Genomic DNA, 20,822 nt, shown 5'->3' on the forward strand with positions numbered 1-20,822 from the left:
TAAAACCGCAGAGCTATCTCATGAATTTTAAAGCTACAAACGGCAGGTCTATTAGGGACTCACGGATCAGCCAGGGCAACAGACTGATGCCCTACTTTTTGCAGTGTTTGAAACAGAGATGCCAAAACCTTGTGAGGCCTGAAGTGGAATACCTTGTTGGCTTACATAACCATGTGCTCTCATTCCTCTGAAAGCAGCAACGCCCATTCTGTGAGACACTTAAAATCAGCTCTAAGTGAAGACTGCTGCAACATGTTGAAAGGCTCATACAACACAGAAGCACTTTAATGTTACACAGCCTTTCTCTCTGAGCTCAACATACCATTAACTTGTTTAATTCTGCCTTTTGTGTCTGCAGCTCCACTTAAACTCAAGGACTTTTTCCCTCAAAGAGTATTGCTGCAAGTGCCATTGAGCAGCACAATTAACTCTTTATTGCTCCAGTGGAGCTGCTCATTAGCTGATACAAGGAAGGCGTAAATGGCAGCTTTAGGTGTGATGCTTCTAGTGCAGAAGTGAAAAACTGAACTGATCTGCACAGCAAAATGATGTATCTCTAACTGGCATTTGTGACACAAAAATTTCATGTTAACGATATTTAGGGCTTAGTATCTTCTGATTTGTTTTACTGATATTTTTCAACAAATCCCCATTTATTTTTTTCATTTTCGCAAAAGAAACTTTTCACATGTTTAATGTTCTCTAAAAAACAAGCAGTCTTTAAGGAACTTTGTTTATAAAACAATGTAGAACTAGAAATATTTATCCAAATTGGGATTTTTCTTATTTAAAGGGTTACTCTGGTAATATTCATTTCAGTGTCCTGAACCCTATTTTCTCATGTTTTGTGTCTGACTAATGAGAACATCAATTTTTGAAACTGGTCCTGTATTGAGTAAGACTGATAACCAGCAGCAGCGAAACCGGCTGCATGTAACCACTTGGGGCATTTGTGCATCATCAATTTACGTCCACTAGAAGTGCTTGTTTTTGTCACTGACAGGCTCAGATTATTATTCTTAGTGTCTGACAACATTATTCAAAGAGATAGACCTTTTTGTTAAAGAGTTATCTTCTTTTTGTTTAACTAAAAACAGCCCCGAAATTGCCATTTCCAAACTCACCAAACACCCTTTAAATAAACAGTCATTTTATCATGTATAGATTCAACATATTTTCATATCTAACTGGGTTAATTAAGGGTTACTTTCAACCAAATGGGAGTTGCTGATTATTGGAACAGCAAAAAGATAAACCAAGATGTTTTTTTTAAGTTTTGTTTTGTGTCTGTCGACTTTAAATGAAGTGTGTTTTACGACAGTTAAATTGCTGTTTATTTAAATGGAGCCTGGTGAATTTGATGATGGTGATTGCAGGGCTGTTTCTGGTTAAACAAAAAGAATCTTAGTTTTAAACAAAATAGTCTATCTCTGTAGTAGAGCTTAGATTCTCTGCCCGAGCCCGAACCCGTCAGAAAGACACGAGTCAGCCTTCAATGTCCACGTTTGTATCCTTCGGGTTTAAACTGGGCTTGGGCTCATAATTACAGTTAAAGGGACGGGCGGGCTTGGACAGAAAAGACACGGGCTCGGGTGGAGTCGGGCTGGATTTTTTTGGGCCCGATCTAATCTTTACTCTGTAGGAATCCTTTCCATAATGTTGTCAGACACTTAAAAATCTGAGCTTGTCAGTGGCAAAAACATGTACTTTTAGTGGACGTAAATGGATGCTGCACGAATGCCCAAAGTGATTACATCGCAACCTGTTATGCTGTTACAGGCTGCAGCAGTCCCCTAATTTCTGGACCAATTTTGAAAATTGCTGTTCCTGATAGTCACTTATACACAAAAACATGGGTCCAGGTCAAAAAATATTGAAGTTACCCTTTAAGTAAATAAACAAGATGCTGCCAATGCCAGCATTTGGCACTTTTGGAACACATTCTTTTATACTCTTTGCTATGCACATTTTCAGAAACATATTGATACCCAGCCTGAATCATTTGAGTGTGGTAATCTCCAAGGAGTGTGCTCTTGAGTAAATTCATCCTCAAACTAAGACCCTATGTGAGACTTTTGTTCGAAAGAGCTCTGAAAAAGAGCTCACAAGAAAGAAGCAGTCATCTATACACATCTTTCTCCTGACTTTAATCTTTAACTCTTCCTACAGTTCAAAACGTCCTATACTGCAGGCGATGCAGTCTCTCCCCATTTCTCTCTACCCTTCAAAGATATTCTAATTAGTACTTTAGTAAGCGTGTAACAAGGATCTGACTGTGTCTTCTGTCCCCTACTGATGGAGATACCCTTTCCAAGGTCCTCAGGGTAGATAACCGAGCAGACACGTTTTCCTCACACATTCACACACACTTCTCACATTTTTTTCTAATTTGGAGAGCAGGGGACAGACGCTGTTGACACCCCATGCAGATTTGCAAGGTTTGCTCACTTTCTCAGCGCAGCATGGGTGAGAATCTGTAAGGCATGCTGTGTTAGGAGGGCGTTTTTGCAGTTTGTGTGTGCATCTTTGTCCGTGTATGTAGTGCACAGGGTTGTATAGAAGTGCATAGGAATAATTTTCATTGCATGCAAAGAGTGTGTGATTGGAGAGAGATGACAGACACAGGAAGTTGACCAGTTCTGAGAAAAATGTATGCCAGTCTACACATTCGTTCCCTGAACTGCATAGTTATTTTCAGTGTTGGACTGATTTCTGATTCAGCTCCAAGCTACTGTTAACATATAAAAAGAGTAACAGCTGCGCGGATGACTGAAATGTCATTCTGCTGAGATCCTGCCAGTTTTGGTGCCAGACCACCTCTTCACATTCAAAAAGAGCGTCTGTTGGCACGGTTTGGTTTTGGGAATGAATGTGCCCGCGTCCTTCCTGTCCTGTGTACATGCCTATTAGCGGGTTATGATTAGCTTCACCTTTTTTTTTTTTAGCTAAATGTCCTGGAAGCAGGCAAAAGAACAAAGGTCTCACGGCTGCAGTGCAGAGTTGGTTTTATCTCCGCAGTCATCTGGCCTGGCTTACCCTGGCTGCCTTTCTCCAGGCTTTGTTTCTGGGTCATACAGTTGATTCTATTCACAAACAACTCATTCTGCTCCACTTTTGAGAGTCAGCCAAAGAGAAAGAGATCACTATGAGCCTGAGCGCCCACACAGAGCAAACTTCACTTTTGATTATGGACCCACTACTGGTTTCACTTTGAACCAGCTCGGGCTGTGAAACGCTGGCGCTTGAGTTAGCACAGAAAAACAATGTTTGGCTTCTCCCATTGCCCTGGCAGCTTCATGGGGCGGTAGGGAGACATATCAGCCCAAGAAAATACACATAAATAATGCACCCTCCCTCCATTAACTCTATTAATTGATCAGTTAAAACAGCTATTCTCAATCTTTTGTAACTTAAAGCCCACATTTTACTCCAGAACTTAAAGTTGCACTCTCTACAATTTCACACTTGGTTGATTTGGCGACACCTGTACTGGTGGTGAAAGCAAATGCTGTGTAATACTACAGGTCACAGAGAACTAGGGGCAGCAAAACAAACTATTGTCCTTTTAATTAAGTAGTCAGGAAAAATTGGCCTTTTTGTCATTATTTTGTGAGCAAGCTTGATCTGATTTTTATGCTGCACACGGCATGAGCCTGCAGACAGCAGGGCACAATGAAAGGAGTTTTGTTACCCTGCTAAGTTGGAGGTGTGCAGCCTGTCACCTGCAGCTCTTCATCTAACAGCTCACTGTGGCTGCTCCTGACTGTGCCATAACTCCCTGCTATATTTCAAATGGATCAGCCATCAAAAATGCAGAAACTGAAGGTTTTGTAGACGTATGTTTGATTTCACTAAAATGTTACTATTTAAAACAATGTAGTCTCATGAACGGCCCAGTAATGCACATGAGCACATGCATGCATGTTGACCTCTGCTTAAGTGGAGCTCATATGCACGTGTATAGGCTGAAGTGTTTTATATGTGGGCGATATAACAACCATGTATGATATATCAATATATTTTCAAGCAAGATATAATACTGGTTATATTGATATAGTGTCAAGTTGTGTCACATAACGTATACCAGTGTGCATCTCTCCTCTCTCACACTCTCTGCACCAGGGCATGTGAGTGGAGCGGACAGGGTGAAAACTTCCACTCCTCGCTTGCAGACCTGTCACTTTGCGCCGCTCGTCCGCTCCGCTTGGTTCTGCGCATTCTTCACTCCGCTCCGGTCCACTCCATTATAAATTTTATCCCGCTCCACTCGCTCACCACTCCGCTCAAAAGAACTGCGTCATACTACCCTAACCTGTAATCTTCTATTCACAAATAAAACATGAGCTTGGTAGCTCTTTTCCTTGTTCCACATTATCACCATCTGTTAGTTTTACAGGAATGATACACTTGTATGACTTCTCAGTTTCTTTTCTGAAGTACACAGTGTGGGTGTGCACAGGTGCAAAGATGCATTCTGGGAGGGGCATGAGCGACCGGAGAGAAATTGGAGCGAGAGATAAGGCTCCGCTCCACCTTATAAAATAGCCGGTCCTCGTTCAAGACAAAATCCTTCCGCTCCCCGCTCAGCTCTGCTCAGCTCTGCTCCGCTCGCATGCTCTGCTCTGCACAGCTCCGCCCCACTCACTCACTCACAAGTTCTCCAACAGCACTAAGAGAAAAACAGAGCTGCTACTCTGTTTAATCTGTCTGTTAATAAGTCTACAGTGTGACATCGGTCTATGTTGCACATGCTACGCTAAATCAGTCTGTGAGCGCTGCGCTGCTAGTTTGTGTGTGAGGTGGATCATTGCGCATTGCCATTCTTCTTGGTAGTTGTAGTCTAGTTTGTGACATGGAGACGGTGCCTGGATGCACAGAAATGCAGCAACAACACAGACTTTTCACAAACAAGACGTATGTAACGTGGACAAAGTGTCTCTTGCTCCTTCCTTTCCTCGGCCTCTCTGTTGATGCTCTCTGCATAAATATGATTAGTTGCCTGAATAAAGAAAAATATTTGAATATTTTCCAGCACTAGATTTATTTGAAAGCCCATGGAAAATAACTTTTTAAGTCCCCTCATTAAGATTTTTAATTGTTTCAAACTAAAATGGATTTAGACCTAGTTGATACTTTTATACTCATGTTATAGTTTTGTGTCCTGTGCTGCAAACCTTCTAACCTCTGTAGCTCCAGTGCTGTGTGCAAACAGTTAACGTACAGCTCTGCTATTTATTCTATATCATTTTTCATTTACATGTTCTGCAGCTGTATATTTCAAACAGGAATAAAATCCCTGTCTTTGCATGTTATTTTGATCATAGTTTTTATAAAAGTGCTTGTGACATCTCAAATGTGGTTTTGACTTGCAAATGAAAACATGTCGCCCGTTTCGTAGAAAATACCAAGATATATATATTGCCTGTAAATACCAAGATATGAATTTTTGTCCATGTTGCCCAGTCCCATTCATAATATTGCAATTATAGAAATATTGCAGTACTTTCATCAGTGGGCCGTCAGCTCAATCACCATTCTGTTACCTCATTTGCTGATAGATAGTGAAATGTTCGAGATTATTACTTTAAGTACTATTTTGAGGTACTTGTGTATATATGTCTTTCCTCAAAAAAAACATTGACCATCTTAGCAAAGCAAATAAAAGTAAGAAAAATATCAATATTCAGTATTCTGGCAGAGCACAGTAACTCCTGATCGCTGGTTGAGCAGCACTCATCTGGTCCAGAGCCCCGGTGTAATATTACAAGATAATAATGATTAAGCAGTATATCCTGGTTACGTGCTCCTCTCATACAGACCTACACAATGTTCCTGTCTGCTGGTATTTTTCAAATTCGACTGGTTGGTAATGGCTCCTTGTTCGGAAGCATGTACAATAATTAAGAGAGACGGAGTTATGTAAGACTAATCCAGTTCTTTATTAATCTTCCTCTCAGTAATAGGAATGCATTTGGCTGTGCAGGGATGGCGCTATTCTTTAACATGCCCATTCATTTTCTCCCTCCATTTCCCCCCGTTTCACTGAATCTCATTGAGAGAAAAAAAAAAAAAAGGAGGCAGACATCCTCCCTCATCTATCTCTCTTCCCTCACGATGCTCACGCGGCGCATGTCAGCGAGGAGAGAGGGAAGAATGTAATGGTGCTATTTATAGTAACTGTTGCTGTTTAAAAAAAAAAAAAAAAGCAGTTCTGTATCTCATAGCCCCCCATCCACCCACCCTTCCTCCCTTTAAAGGATTGAGAGAAATGTAACTGTCCTTCCTCCTCTGTGCGGCTCCATTTCCCCAACCCCTATCATCATCCTGTCATCCATCTGTCCTTCTACCCCTGTAGTTTGCTGGTACCATTGTTTAGATGCTCTCAGCAGAGGATGTATAATTCATTTCTCCTCCAGAGTTGTTGCACACCAGTCATGAATTGAGTCAGGGCGAGGAGGAGGAGGAGCGGGGAAGGAGTGAGCTGGGAGGAGTGGAGGGAGGAATAAAGAGGCAGTGAGAGGGAGCAAAGCTTCGTGCTATGCATCTCAAGTTGGCTTTGTTTTAAACGTGGCCTGCTCATGTATATTCTGTCTGAGACCTCTGTTGCTTATCGGGGATCAGGACACAGCAGGTCTGCAGCTGTGCCATGTTTGGGATATAACTTTAGCGCACTGTGATCTTCAATTAAACCTGTAAGTCAGTGTTATCCTGCTAATACTCTTTTGACCCTGGAAGACAAACTTACAGGGTGTGCTGGTTTCATTAATACACCTCACAGAGAAGAGTAAATAAGTAGGAACATTTTGTACACTGGTGGAAAAATACGCAGATGTTTTCCTTGAGTAGACCTACCAGTAAAACACTCCACTCCTTTCGCAGTATTGTTTCCTTCGAGTTGATGCATGTAAATGTATCAGCCCTTTGAGTTTGGATATGTTATTGCAAAATATGGTGCCAGTTTCTCCGGGACGCTCTGTAATAGTAGATGCACGTGCAACAGCTGGTGCTGCCCACCCCACAAGACTTCACTTCAATGCATCACCAGTCATCATGCATAGGTTTACATACATAAAGATAAAATATTCATTTTAAGCATTGATTCAGCATCGCACTTGTAGGTAGGAACGCTATGAAAGCTGAACAATCCGTCGTTCTTTGAAGGGCAGGTAGCAGACGTCCCTGTTACCTTGTGGTGTCACACTAATCTGAAAGATGAGTGTCCGATCATATTTCATAGGTCACTTGCTCCATTGCCTTTGCTACTTGTTATCAGCATGTTGTTTAAAGGCTTGGAGTAATAAAATACAATACATCTTCTTTGTAGAGCAACTGAGGACCGTGCGAATGCATCATTGGCCCTCACTGCAGAGGTCTTGACTTGAGTCTGATTCCAACCCTTCTCATTGACTCATTGTAGCAGGCAGTGTGAGCAGTTCACTATGATACAACAACAAGTGGGCGAGTGGGAAAGGTCAGGGATTCTTGAGAACTTGGATGTTCGACAGACTGACCCATTACTGCGCAAAAGTCCTGCATTCAGACCTTCAGTATAAAAGTATTCTCAGCAAATCGTACTTGCATGTCAAAGTAAAAGTACTAGGTCCAGGAAAAAAACGGTCCGTGTGACTGATATCAACATATCTCATACAATATTAGATTGTTAACACTAGTGCGGTGCATAAGTCGGTGCATAAGTCCCATTTTACTGCTGAAGCTGCTTGAGGTGGACCTAATGTAGTTTTTTTTTTTTTGTTTTTTAATGTTGACTGGGCCGTGTCCACCTTCAGTGAGTCATAATATAAAGCTGAGGGCTTGGAGAATGGAGGTGGCTGAGCTAGCAGCTAGCAGCTTACAGTGCTTACTCCATAAACAGCGCAGAACAACGTTAACAGTGCTGACAGAGCTAACAGTGTTAACCAGGGGGAACCAGAGGGTGGGAGCTACACCTCCTTAGCGGGGGCAGTGCAAAGCAGTGGCGATGAATGAGCCAGTTGGATACACACAAGCACTGATTGCTCAGGATGCCATTACTCACTAAATCTATACATATTAAATAGCGGCTCGCTGCTATATTTGCTGATCTGAATGTTTAGAAGGTAAATTTTTCTTTGGTGGAACTGCTTGTGGACATCTGAAACATCACCCAAACCAACACTGCGACGCTGCTTTTTTGTAGGAGTCACAAGTCCTATAGAAAGTTTTGTATTTTAGGGGACGTATTATCATGTCATGTCTTTCAGATAAAACCTTGATCTGGAAAGTACCATGTAAATATAGCTGTCAAAGGTATATAGCGGAGTAAAAAGTGCAGTATTTTCCTTTGAAATGCATCGGAGTAGAAGAATTAAGAAACAAGAAACATTTGAGTTAAGTACAAGTTCTCTACCTTAAAATTCAGGTTGGGTGATGTGACGGTTTATACTGTTCGACAGCAGAAATGTGTCCATTGGTAGAGATTTTACAATACTGTTTCTACCATGGGAGCTATTCAGGGCAGGCGACGTAACCATTCAGGGCCATATTCTCATATGATCTCATGATCATTGCGTGATCTCTTGAGTCTTGTGATCTTTGAATCCAGCTACCTCACAAGGTAATGTGATTTGCAAATTTGGAGGAGGAGTTGTAAATACAGAAACCTGTAACACTTGAAATGACTGTTCTTAGGAACCTCAGAGCCCCCTCCCTGGCAAAGCTTTCCAGCTCCTCCTGGGGGACCCCAAGGCGTTCCCAGGCAAGATGAGATATGTAATCTCTCAAGCATGTTCTGGGTCTACCCAGGGCCTCCTACCAGCGGGACGTGCCTGGAACACCTCCAGCGGGAGGCTCCCTCTCAGATGCCCGAACCACCTCAACTGACCCCTTTCGATGCAAAAGAGCAGCGGCACTACTACTACTACACTACTACACTACTTCAAGCTCCCTCCGGATGTCCGAGCTCATCACCCTATCTCTAAGGCTGAGCCCAGTCACCCCACAAAGGAAACTCATTTCCACCACTTGTATCTGCGATCTCATTCTTTCGGTCACTACCCAGAGCTCATGACCATAGATGAGGGTTGGGACGTAGATGGACCAGTACATCAAAAGCTTTGCCTTCCGGCTCAGCTCCCTCTTCACCCGGACGGATCGGCGCAACGCCTGCATCACTGCAGAAGCCACACTGAGCCGCCGATCCATTTCACGCTCCATTCTACCCTCACTCGTGAACAAGACTTGGAGATACTTGAACTCCCTCGCTTGAGGCAGAAACTCTCCCCCACATAAAAAAAAGAAAGAAAATAATCAAATGCGGTTATTTTACTGTGATTTGAAATTACATATACTATGATAGAAGATTTTAGTTGTATCACTCACCTCTACTCAGAATTGTACTGACGTAGTACTACTCTTTGGCATTCTCTCAGTGTGTGACCTCAGAGGCATATTCCATCATCTCCACTCCCCACACATCTCCGAGTCATTCAACAGAATCCCTTTGACGGTACGTATACCAAACACTCCCGATTCCCCAGAATAATCAGTGAGAGACGTGAAACATTTTCAAAACAATCCTGAGAGGACGGTGTGATTTAAGGTCATGGGGGAGGACGTCTCTCAGAGAGGTTTTGCTTTGAATATATGCAGCCTGCGGTGCATTCATACACTGAATGATACCAAAGTCCCTACTTTGTTTTTGAGATGTACGGCATGTCGAAGGAGGACAGGACCACCTATACAGTAGTTTTCACCCTCTTGCTCCTGTTATTTAGACTGACAGCACAGATGATGTTGCGGTTGTTGTTGTTGTCTTGTTCCGATCATTCTGAACTGTGTCAGAGTTGTTGTAATTGCTCGGTGACAGTGGCCTGAGAGAAGGCACTAATTGGCTGTTTTCCTGGGCTTGCTGGGCCTGCCAGGAAACAGACTGAAATTTTTAGTTTGGCCGATATTTGGCTGTCATCTTTTAATCCCAGCCAACACCATCAGGGACATAAATATGTTTATTTATTGTAGACATTTATACAACTCATTGCCTGTAATCACATGTGCCTAGAGCTAACTTCACCTTTAAGTGTTTGGTTACAGATGATTAATGTCTGTCAGTGTGTCTTGATCCGTGTACGCCTTGATGCTTTTCTTGTAGATCTTCTGCTCTGGTTTTCAAATTCTTTCTTGCTCTCTTCAGACCGTTCAGGAAAACTAAACCTTTTGAAAAACATTGCTCCGACCTCTAATCCGCAGCAGCAGCCGCCGCAGCAGCCTTCAGGTGTGATGAAAAGGGTCTTTGGCTCCCATTCCACATAAATGAGCCGTCTGTGTTTTTAGAACAAGTGGGCAGATTGCATGATGACAAACGGCCTATTTCAGTGACACCTTACAACTCACTGCTAGCTGTCACTTCTGTGCCCGCATCAGTGGCTGATGAGACTAAAATAGTGCCTGAGTCTGACGCTTCCTATGAAAAACAAAACTAAAAATAATCGCTTCATGGAGGCAATGGCAAAGCAGAGTGGTACAAGTTTATAAGAAGGAATGGAGTCTTCTGCTGATATTTGACTTTTGTTCTTCATCTTCTAAAAGCTCCAGTTTATAATATACCACCTCAACTGACACACAATCTCTCTCACTTGGATAAGAATTGACTCAGTGGATTTAAAGACTCTATTTTTAAGTTGCCTGCCTGAATTTGAACTTGACTGCCAATTTGTTGTAATAAGTAAGAGTTTTGCATGGATTTAGAGCTGTAAAACTGTTTATCTCTCACCAAGGCTCAGCTTTTTGTTTTGCTTTTCAGCGAAGAAGATCATTGCTAACGATTTTGTTGTATCACTAAGTTATCACTTACAGGTTACGATGGCCGAGAAAGTTCCACCTTATGGGTTGTGAACGGTTAACATTGAAATTTATGCTAAAAAAAAGTCCACACAAAGATAGTGTATTTATTCGTATCTGTGGATTTGATATAAATGCTGTGTAAAGTGTGTCTAGTGTAAAGTCAAGCTGTGTTCCAGTGCAGAGGTGTTATTCATTCACTTCAGAAAAAATATGCCCTGTTTTTCTGAGTTAACAAGATCATGATCTCAGAAATATAAAAATGTCTGCTCTTGTTTTCTGAATGAATGAAATAACAGTCTTGTAAATTCTCATTTTCCTGAATTACCAAAGTTATTATTCTCTTGTTAATTCAGAAAAATTAGCATCTTTTTTTCAGGAAAAGTTTTCTTACATTTCTGAGATAATTATCCTGTTGGTTCAGACATGATCAGAGAATTTTTTTTTTAATTGAATGCATTACGCTTGTGTTCATATACTGGATGCTAATTCTGGGTTTTTAATAAATATGTGTTGAAACTAGAAAAAGCAAAATACTCAAAGATGATAGTGTGCAAGCTAAACTGATTTGACTTTTTTAATCATGTTTTTGGACACTGTTGTCTCACATTGCAATGCACAACAGAAAAGAAGGAACTCCTCTAAAGTGAAAAAATAAACACAGTGGTGAGACGGCTTTATAAATATTCCTCTAAGGACATTTTTAGAACTTTGCTGAAGAGCAGCCAGGTCAAGAACGACAGGATATTGGTAAAATGTAGATTTATAGTAGGAGTCATAAAGTCAGAGAACTGACTCACTAATTACACCTGTCTAAAGTTTGCTAACATTAGACACCAACAGCTGCAGGTTATATGAACCAGATAAGGCTAAAGCAGCCAAACCAAAGAGTGTATTGAACTGAATGAGGTTGTCTTTTATTGCCCATTAATTGAACTTTATATTTGTAAGAATGTCAAGAGTTCCAGAGTCTTGCCTCAAGTTTTCAAATGGCAGTATAGGGCTGCAGCTAACAAATCTGCCAATTATTTTCTCAATAAATTGAATGCTGTATTGATAAAATATCAGAAAATACTGTGTGTAATTTCCCAGAGCCCAAGGTGACATCTTCAAATGGTATGTCCTATCCTATCTACAGTCAAAAAATCCCAAACTGTTCAGTTAATTATCGTGTTTGACAAAGAAAAGCATCAAATTCTTACATTTAATAACCATGAAACTAGCAAATGTTTGGGGTTTTGCTTTAAACAGTGACTAAAGCAATTATTTGATAATAAAAATAGCTCGGTTCATCAGTTCATCTTACACAACTTGTATCTTTATTATTATTTTCTAGTATCATCTGATGGTTAAATACACTGAGTTCTTGAATATTTTCTGCAAACAGTGAATACTGTATCACAGTCTGTATGGTGTCAGTATGTAGAAATAAATCGAGCCTTGGCTTCAGTGGCTACTCATCCACTGTGTAGCAATATCTGCTGCCATCTAGTGGACATTTGGCAGTACAGCGTTCAGTGTGGGAGAACCTGGTGTGTTCTACATGCCCTCACATGGAAACATCATCAGTTGACAGCGTAAAACGCAGCTGGAAATCACCTTAAATAAGAATCTTTTGAAAATGTATTATGGATGCCATTAAACAGATCATATAATGCTACTTTGAAAGCCAAAAGTACTGAAAAGCATTTTTTTTAAGTGTTTCTACAGAGAAGTGCAAGTGGTTTGAGTTTAATGTGATTTTAGTTGAATACCTAAAAGGTACTAATTTGTACTTACTTACTACTTTCTGGAAATATATTTGTGTAGTTTTTACCCTTTGCACTGCTCATTAGTTATTTTTCCCCCTCTTGTCCACACAGCTGTTCACTGCAACTTGAGCCAGAATGGCATCGACCACCAGATGTGCCCGGAGGACATGACGTCACAGCTAGAAGAAGAGGAGGAGTCGGTGGACGCGGGGCCTGTTCTGCTGGACGACGACAGCCCGAGCTACCATGATGTCAGCCCCCCCATGTACCAGCGCCGCTCGCCGCCACACCGCTCTGTCTCCGAGTCTGAGCTGTCACGGGTAAGAGTTGGGTTAATCCAGAGAGCACGGACATTGGCACTCGTCACAAAAAAATTTGCCATCTCTTACAGTGTATTTTTGAGTCAGTAATCTACTTTTTAATTCACTATATTTGCCATTTATACTTTACTTTGTTATAACTGGTAGATTAATCAATGGATGCGTTCATTATTTCAATCTGACGCCCTACACTAAAAGGAGAGCACTCTTATTTGAATAAATAGAACATTTTATTTCTATAACAAACAGTTAAGCAGTTTATTCCATAAGCACTCTGTGCTCATCACATTACTTGTTATATTGCAGATAGTTTTTCAGTTACACATGTAGTTACTTATGTAGTAATGATATGAGAGATGGATTTTAAAGCATAAATCAGTTTAGTTATTCATTGGCCACTTGGTGCTGCCAGAGCAGGCTTTAAACAAATAAAACCAACATATTCACAAGGTGATAATTAAGTTGTTATGGCTAATGTGTTAGCAAACAGATGGACCTTTACACATCCAGCAGACACAGAGCGACATTAGCATTCAGTCAGAGGCATGTCTCAGGCCATCTGACAATAGAACTCTACATTTAGCTCTGTTTTGGCCTTCGCCAACTCCTGAGGGAAATATCTGGCTCTGGAGCTGCTTAATGCTCAACTTTGTTCACCAGCTAGTTGCTAACTTTTTCTGGTTGTTGATTGGTGCTGCTCCGGTTATCTCTAAAAACTGATAATAGTATATTAAATCTGCACAGGCTTAAGATTTTGGTATTGGAAGCATTCTGGTTTCTGTTTTAGTCGGCTTTGGTTGCATCCAGGTAAAAACTCTGTGTTGAAAGCATAAGAGTCGGAATGCATTGACTGAAATGCAACCTCAGAACCTGAGGATGATTTAGCTTTTTATTAAGCTTTATTTTCTAAGAAATTTTCTAAATTCATATTTTGGGCTGGGTGTCTTTTTTTTTTAAAAAAATAATGCAATACCAGCACCAGTAGCAGTACCTTCATTTGAGTTCCTTTTTTTCATACTTTTTTTTCCCTTTTTTCTCTCCTTTATTCACCATTTAGTGCATACAAATATGTATACATAAAAACAAATATAAATACAAATATAAAGATAACAAGCAGTTATTAATAAAACAGGCAGATGTAAACAAAACAAATTCAAACAACAACAACAATAGCGACAGTGGTAGCAACACCAAAGAAAAAGAAAGAGACAAAACTAAAAAAAAAAAATGTGATACTTAATGTGATACCATCATGTGAATGGAAGTATTCAGTTCCATAAAATGCCACCAGACACCACCACTCACTTTTTCTAGTTTTGGGTACAAAAAGGATTGAATACAAGTTACGTTGACTGCAGAATTTTCCGTACTACACGGTACTGGGTTATACTGGCCGATAACTTTCAAAGGTATCAAGTACCCTGCATTTATTTGCTTTGTTTAGCATGCTAATATGCTAAATTAACCCCAAGGGGATATCTCCAGATCTGAAAAGTGAAGCCAATGTGAAAGTGCTTTAAACCTGCATTCTTTCTAATGGCCAGCAGGGGGCAAGTCCACTGATTACAAAAATAAGTCTGATTGTATAGCCGTCTATGAGAAAATGACCCCACTTCTCACTTGATTTATTACCTCAATAAACATTTCCCTAACGAGTTTATGGTCTCAATTGCTGGTTTCTATTTTGTAAATTATAGTCTCAGTTAGAGTGAAATAGACAATAAAGCAGAGCATGTTTTGGGGCGTGGCTACCTTGCCAATTGTACATTGCTACCATGGCAGTCTTCGGGTTCTCAGTCAGGACCACCCCTCGCTCATCCACAGCTCCACCTTCTCATCCAAATAAAGGCACCTCTGGCTCCATAAAACTAAGATGGTGATGGCCGAAATGCCAAACGTCAAGGCTTCAAAATGGGAGTCCACAAACCATGGGTGATGTCATGGTGACAGTCTATGATTAATCCCTATACCTGCTAAAATTTGAAATGTAAGCATTGTCATTGTGAGAATGTTAGCATGCTGACCGAAGTGTTTAGTTTAAAAAAAAAACAAACAAAAAAAAACTTAAAGGGCGTGGCTGAACTGCGGTGGTTTCATCGCTTTAACATCACCTTTACTTGGTACTAAGCCGACTGTATTTGTAGTCAGATTACAGTCAAAATGTCCTCCCGCTCGCCACCCACAAAACAAATCAACCACCTACTTAATAATGCTCCCTTATGTTCCACACATCCACCTCTTCTGTACAAACAAAGAATTTAACAGGGAATAAACAAGGAGAGACAAGCTGTTGTTTCAGCTCTTCCTCAGTGTTCTGATAATAGTTCAAAGCATTCATCATCAGCGATGCAGAATAAATTCCTCACTCCTCTCCAGAAATAGGCCGTGTGGTTGGGACAGTGGGAGGAGACGGGAGTGATCGCTCACACACACACACACACACACACACACACACGCAGACACATACACACTCTCATATTCTCTTTTCTCTGTGTGAAATCTGTGATAATCAGCTGTCAATCAAAGCAAGTGGGAGATCTTAGAGTCAGACGTAGTCCTCTGTGTAAACTCTATGAACTTTTTGAAATACCAGACAGACAGCCAGGCTTTGGTTCAATTAGTGCAAACAAACACTTACAGCACACACACACACACACACACACACACTTAGAGAGTGTCTGTTGTTTGTGTATTGCGCTGTAAGTTAATATGTTGTGCTTCTGCGGCTATAAAGTAAAAAACAAAAACTCTGTGTCTGTACTACCTGTGCTGTGTGGTTTCTGCAGGTCTCATGGTGTAACTTTATATCACTGCATCCTTCCGGTTGAAGCTGAATTGCATTAGAGACTCGGAGGATGTTCTGCATTAGCTGAAATAATTCAACTGACTAAGCTTTCAGTCTCAGTGTTGTGCCTCTGGACTGCAGTTAAGAATGAGTTTTTCTCTTTAGGGGGAAATTCAATAGATCAAGTGCATAAAGGCCATAATTACATAGAATGGCAATCTATTCTATCGTGCAGCACAGCCAAGGGCCAGATAGCATTTATTAATGCCTGCAGGGTTTAAGCTTAATTAAGAGCTCTATGGGAGGTTTGCAGCATCGGACATGTTAACTTCACTGTTAACAATTGAAGTCACGGGGGAAGAGCAGTTAGAGTGTCTGCAGCTTCAATAATGTCACGTGTTTCCAAGTGAAAAGGAATCTGTGGGCTGAGTAAAATTTTGAATTGCAACCTGAAATCCAAATATACACCACCTGATATTGATATGATATTGCCTTAGCTGCCGTACTGTATGTAAGGCTGACCCTAATCCTATTATGATTGGGTACATTTATGTAAACCGATGAGTTCAAGGTGAATCATCAAAAGAATCAAGACAGAGTGCTTTTAATATAAAAACAATTTAAAATAATTGTGGCATATATTTTTTAAATTTCATTTTGTCTTTGAACCACTGATTGTGACAACATACCCAAGGTAAAAAGTGATGTAGCATCTCGTACTGTGTACATGCAGTAGCTCCCACTGAACAAAAATGAAGCCAAAATATCCAGTACACAATGGTACCGCTGATGTCATTTGGAGCCAGCTCCTTGCAGTAGCGATCTCGGTAGTATCAAGTTTCCACCTATACAGCCGTCCAACCCGATCAAACAGTAATCAACAGTAATAACTCCAGCAACAATTATAAGATAATAAATGTTCTTAGTGATGTGTTGTGTGACGACCCAGATGAAATCCACAAGCTGAGACATATTGGTCTCACAATAAAGTCGTTGCTAGAGTTTGTACCTTTTCACCTGCACCTTTGAAGAAGGTAAAGTTGTGCCAAGAATCCGCACTATAAATCAGGAGCTGTCTGATCAAACAAACCAGATACTCTGCCTTTGAACACATTTGATGGCAGCTTTTAGTACTTGAATGTTCTTGATACTCACTGCTCTGGACACATTTGGTCAAGACCAAAGAAGAATTTAGCTTTGATGCCCAAAAAAGTTTCCTGAGCTTACTGGTAGGAAACTCAACATCTCGTCAGGACTGCTGACTAACATGAAAGTGCTGTTGTTACTATGTCAAAATATGCTGAGGATTGTTTAGTTGTTGGGAAATTAAAGACATTAAAACATATTTGTCTGGTTTTTGTGTATAGCACAAGAACCCAGAAGTGTGGACTTGTACTTTAGTCAAAAATCTGAAGACTTTAGACTCGAGCTGACAAAATTTAAGACTTTTAACCCAACTTAGACTCTAACAGCAACACAGACTTGTGATTTTACTTGGACTTCAGCCTTTTGAGATGAAAATACTTGATGCCAAGCCCAAAGACTAAATGTCTGTGCTTTAAAAAGGTGTGCTGCAAATAATTTCCCTTCATTTCCGATCAACTAACATTAATGCCATTCAATACCAGACAAAGACAACACTTAATGCCCCAGATCAGCTTTGCTTGAAGCAATCTGACAGCAGCAAATCAAGTTGGAGAGAACCATGAAGAGCTAACGTTACATTACTGAGTGCCAGTAAGAAAAAATGATACCCAAGACAATATTATTCTCATGCAAAAATTTTGTGGTGGTCAAAGAATCATGCATCACAGTATGCAAAGTGCAAACAAACCTTTTTCAAAAATTTTATAGAAAAAATGTAAAAAGGCTTCATGATTTTTGTTATAGTTTTGTTATAATATATATAGTTATTATGCTGTTAAAATGGCATTACATGTGGTGAAGAGTGAATAATGACTTGTTTATGACTCGAAACGCAAAGCTTAGGATCAGGGACTTGGAACTTGCCTGACTTGGAATTTTAGTGCAAAAAATGACTTGGTCCCACCTCTGCAGGTACCTCTGATGCCTCAATTAGCTCTAAATAAATCTGAAGACATAATAATCCAGACCTCAGTGCATTCATACCTGAAGAAAAGCATACTGAAGGTCATATCAGTTCATCACATTGGCAGTGTTAATTTTTAAATATTCGATTAAAGCTGATTTCTGCACCCGGCTGGATTTGTAATTGAGCTGAGGCTCAGCCATAGATTAAACATGAAGCATAAAACAGCCCTTTAGACTCAGTGTAAGGCTTTAACATCCATAGTAAATCAGCTCATCACAGTGGTAATCAATATCAAGCCCAAGGTGGCTATGTCTTGTTTGGTGTTAACGCACCCTGTAATATTTTATGGACCCTGCCGAATCCCAAGGTCAGAGGCAGTGAAGGGGTCTTGTGCACTTTCTTTGATGCGCCTGAGTAAAGTTGGCAAACAAGCTTCTTATGACGGCTTATTAATTTATCCAGTATAGTGTGCTATTCTCTGTCAGCCATCACAGCTCTCTGGATACACACACACACACACACACACACACATATCTCATTTTCATCCTCATTCCTGTATGTAACAGATTAATTAATACAGGGAATTTTCATCTCCTGCCAGCGCTGGCTGAGAGAAATAGAGCGAGGCAGGGAGAAAGGAGAGTGAGAGAGAGCATGCCAGAGCTGTTAATTAGCTGTGCAGTGGAGATAGGGCAGACGACACTGGGCTCCGTGTCTCAAACAGCCATTCACTCAGTCAACATGACACTAATGGCAGTGGCCCTCCTCCTCCTCAGCGCTTTTTCTGTCCAGTCACACTCACAAAGTGGGTGCAGTGTTCAGTCGTGACACTAGAGGGTAGTGTGTGACAGTGAATCTTACTGGTGTAACGTGAGCAAGTTTAATGTATAAGGAGAAGATCACAGTCTAATGCAACATTGCAGTTTCTCTGGTGTTCTTGAAAATGGATCAAATAAATGGAAAATGTAAGCAGAATATAAATTTCTGTGCAATAAATTTACAGAGTGACAAATCAGAGCAACATTTATAAAGCAATGCAAGATGATAGCACATTATTTAGCATTTAAAAACAGCACATAAACATGTAATATATACAACATATCATAATGTAATAGTAAGCAGATGTGTTAACATCCATAGCTGGATTCAGATAAACAGATAATAAATGACAGTATAAGTTACACAGAGTATGTCGTCAATGGAAAAGTTATAATGATTGCAAATACTGTACATGAATAAACACAAGTTTTTATAAAACTGCTAAAAAAGAGTTGAGTTTCTTAATTATACTGAAAATTGTGTTGGATTGTCCCTAAAATGTATCTATAATAATAGACAGCATAAATAAAAGTCTGTAGAATGAAAAACGTGGCTTCTTCAAACTTAAATTCTAGGCCTTATCCTGCTCAACCAACCTGTTTTCATTCCCAGTTCATTTGATACCAACACTTAAGCCCCGTTTCCACTAAGCAGTACGGTACAGATCAGTTTGGTACACTTTTTTCCGTCTCCACTGTAAAAGTGGTACCAATGGATCCGTTCCGTACCGTCCCTATTTTTGGTCACCCCTCTGTTGGGGTACCTAGCACACAGATCTGGTACTAAAGGTGGACTCAGTGGAGGGCCAGTAGAGGATGGTCACTCTGCTCAGAGCTGAGTTGTGGCTGGTTGAGGCTCATGTAACCACTGTTCATACTGTGGAGAGTTTTATTAGTAGACTGTAACTATAAAGTGCAAAGATGTTTTGCTGCCTCTCACAGCAGCTGCAGTCTGAGAAAAAATAACTTAATTCACTGGCCCGGGGATATTCACTGGGTATCAACATACCTTAAATGTCTTTGAACATTACTTTAGTTTTTATATGACACTTTTATTAATGGGGGGATCTTCAAGTGTTTTTTGTCATGATCAGGTTTGGGCAACAAAACTACTTTTTAAGGTTAAGTTTAAAGAAAAGATCATGTTTCAAAATAAATACATTTGTTAAGAGAGTGATGTCAGTTCGCAACATTTGAGTGTTGTAAATTGCGTCACGTTACGTTAAAACAACATTGACTTTTGGTTTCACTCGGGACATGAACTACGGTGTCCTGGGTGAAAGTCCAGTTTTGTTTGACCCATTTACCTCCCCTCCCTTCCTCCCTCCCTCCCTCCTCAAGTGGACTTTCTCGCTCTTTATACTGTGTCAGTTACTCTCAGTGTCAAGTATTGCCACAGATGGATTTACATTGGAGTTAGTTCAAAGCCCAGTGTGTCTCATTAAGACACTAAGGGTACCTTTGGCGTCAATATCGCATGCTGTGGGGCGTGACAAAGCGTCAGTATTTGATGCAGGCTCGCTCAACTCCCTTGTCTTTGAAAAGACTCTAAAATCGATGTTCAAAATATGATAACACTGCCTCATAAAAGATTCATTTCACATGTAGACACAGAGGTAATTTCATGTCACATATGTCAGAGCTGAGCTTGTCCTCTTTTCCTGATGTACTTTGCTGTGTGATGTCTCCTATTGTTGTGTTTCTCAGAACATGATTGTGCAGTTAATTGGGCTTGTTTTGAACAGTTTCATCCAACAAACAGTATTTTTCCTAATGAATACTGCAGGACAGCTGTAATTGTTCTGAACAGTTGCAGCTCTTGTGCTGTCAAAGCACTATTGAATATTTGTTGTGCCCCGTATGCGTTTGTTCAATAAATGAAACACTGCTCTCTTCTTTTGTCCGGGGAAATATCCAGGGTTGAGGTTGAGTTGTAGTTATTTCTGGGAAGTAAACAACAGGATGACATCTATTTGTTATTAGAAGGTCAACTGCGGCCAGTTTAATACAAAATGTAGTAAATTATCGACAAAACAATGTCGGTTCGTGTGCTAATTGCTGCTGTAGTTAACATTTTTAATTGAGTGTACCGCCATTTGACCCTGCAATCAGCCTAACAATCTTGGAGCCAGAATTAAGAGGAGTTTGCAGTTCTCCTTAGAAACAGCTACGGCTGTGTTCAACACAACTGCCAAATTCACTCGCTCAGTCACATGCTGTTTGTCGCTGGAGTGCTTTTCAGAGCTTTTAATTCCCAGCTCTTTTTGTATTCCAATACCG

General features: G+C 40.4%; 1 protein-coding gene across 8 annotated transcripts in view; it reads left to right on the forward strand.

Annotated features, from left to right (window-relative positions):
• samd12 (sterile alpha motif domain containing 12) overlaps positions 1-20,822 on the forward strand; it is a 224,204-nt gene that overhangs the window by 19,172 nt on the left and 184,210 nt on the right. For all 8 annotated transcript variants that reach the window (XR_007451603.1, XR_007451604.1, XR_007451605.1 and 5 more), the window contains exon 2: positions 12,678-12,886. Coding sequence is in view for 5 of the 8 variants with exons in the window: in XM_049602669.1 (XP_049458626.1) it covers positions 12,678-12,886 (209 nt within the window). In the remaining 3 variants the exon portion in view is untranslated. The remainder of the gene's footprint in view (positions 1-12,677; positions 12,887-20,822) is intronic.

This window comes from Epinephelus fuscoguttatus, linkage group LG17 (assembly GCF_011397635.1).
Source record: "Epinephelus fuscoguttatus linkage group LG17, E.fuscoguttatus.final_Chr_v1".
In the NCBI taxonomy this organism is placed as follows: domain Eukaryota; kingdom Metazoa; phylum Chordata; class Actinopteri; order Perciformes; family Serranidae; genus Epinephelus; species Epinephelus fuscoguttatus.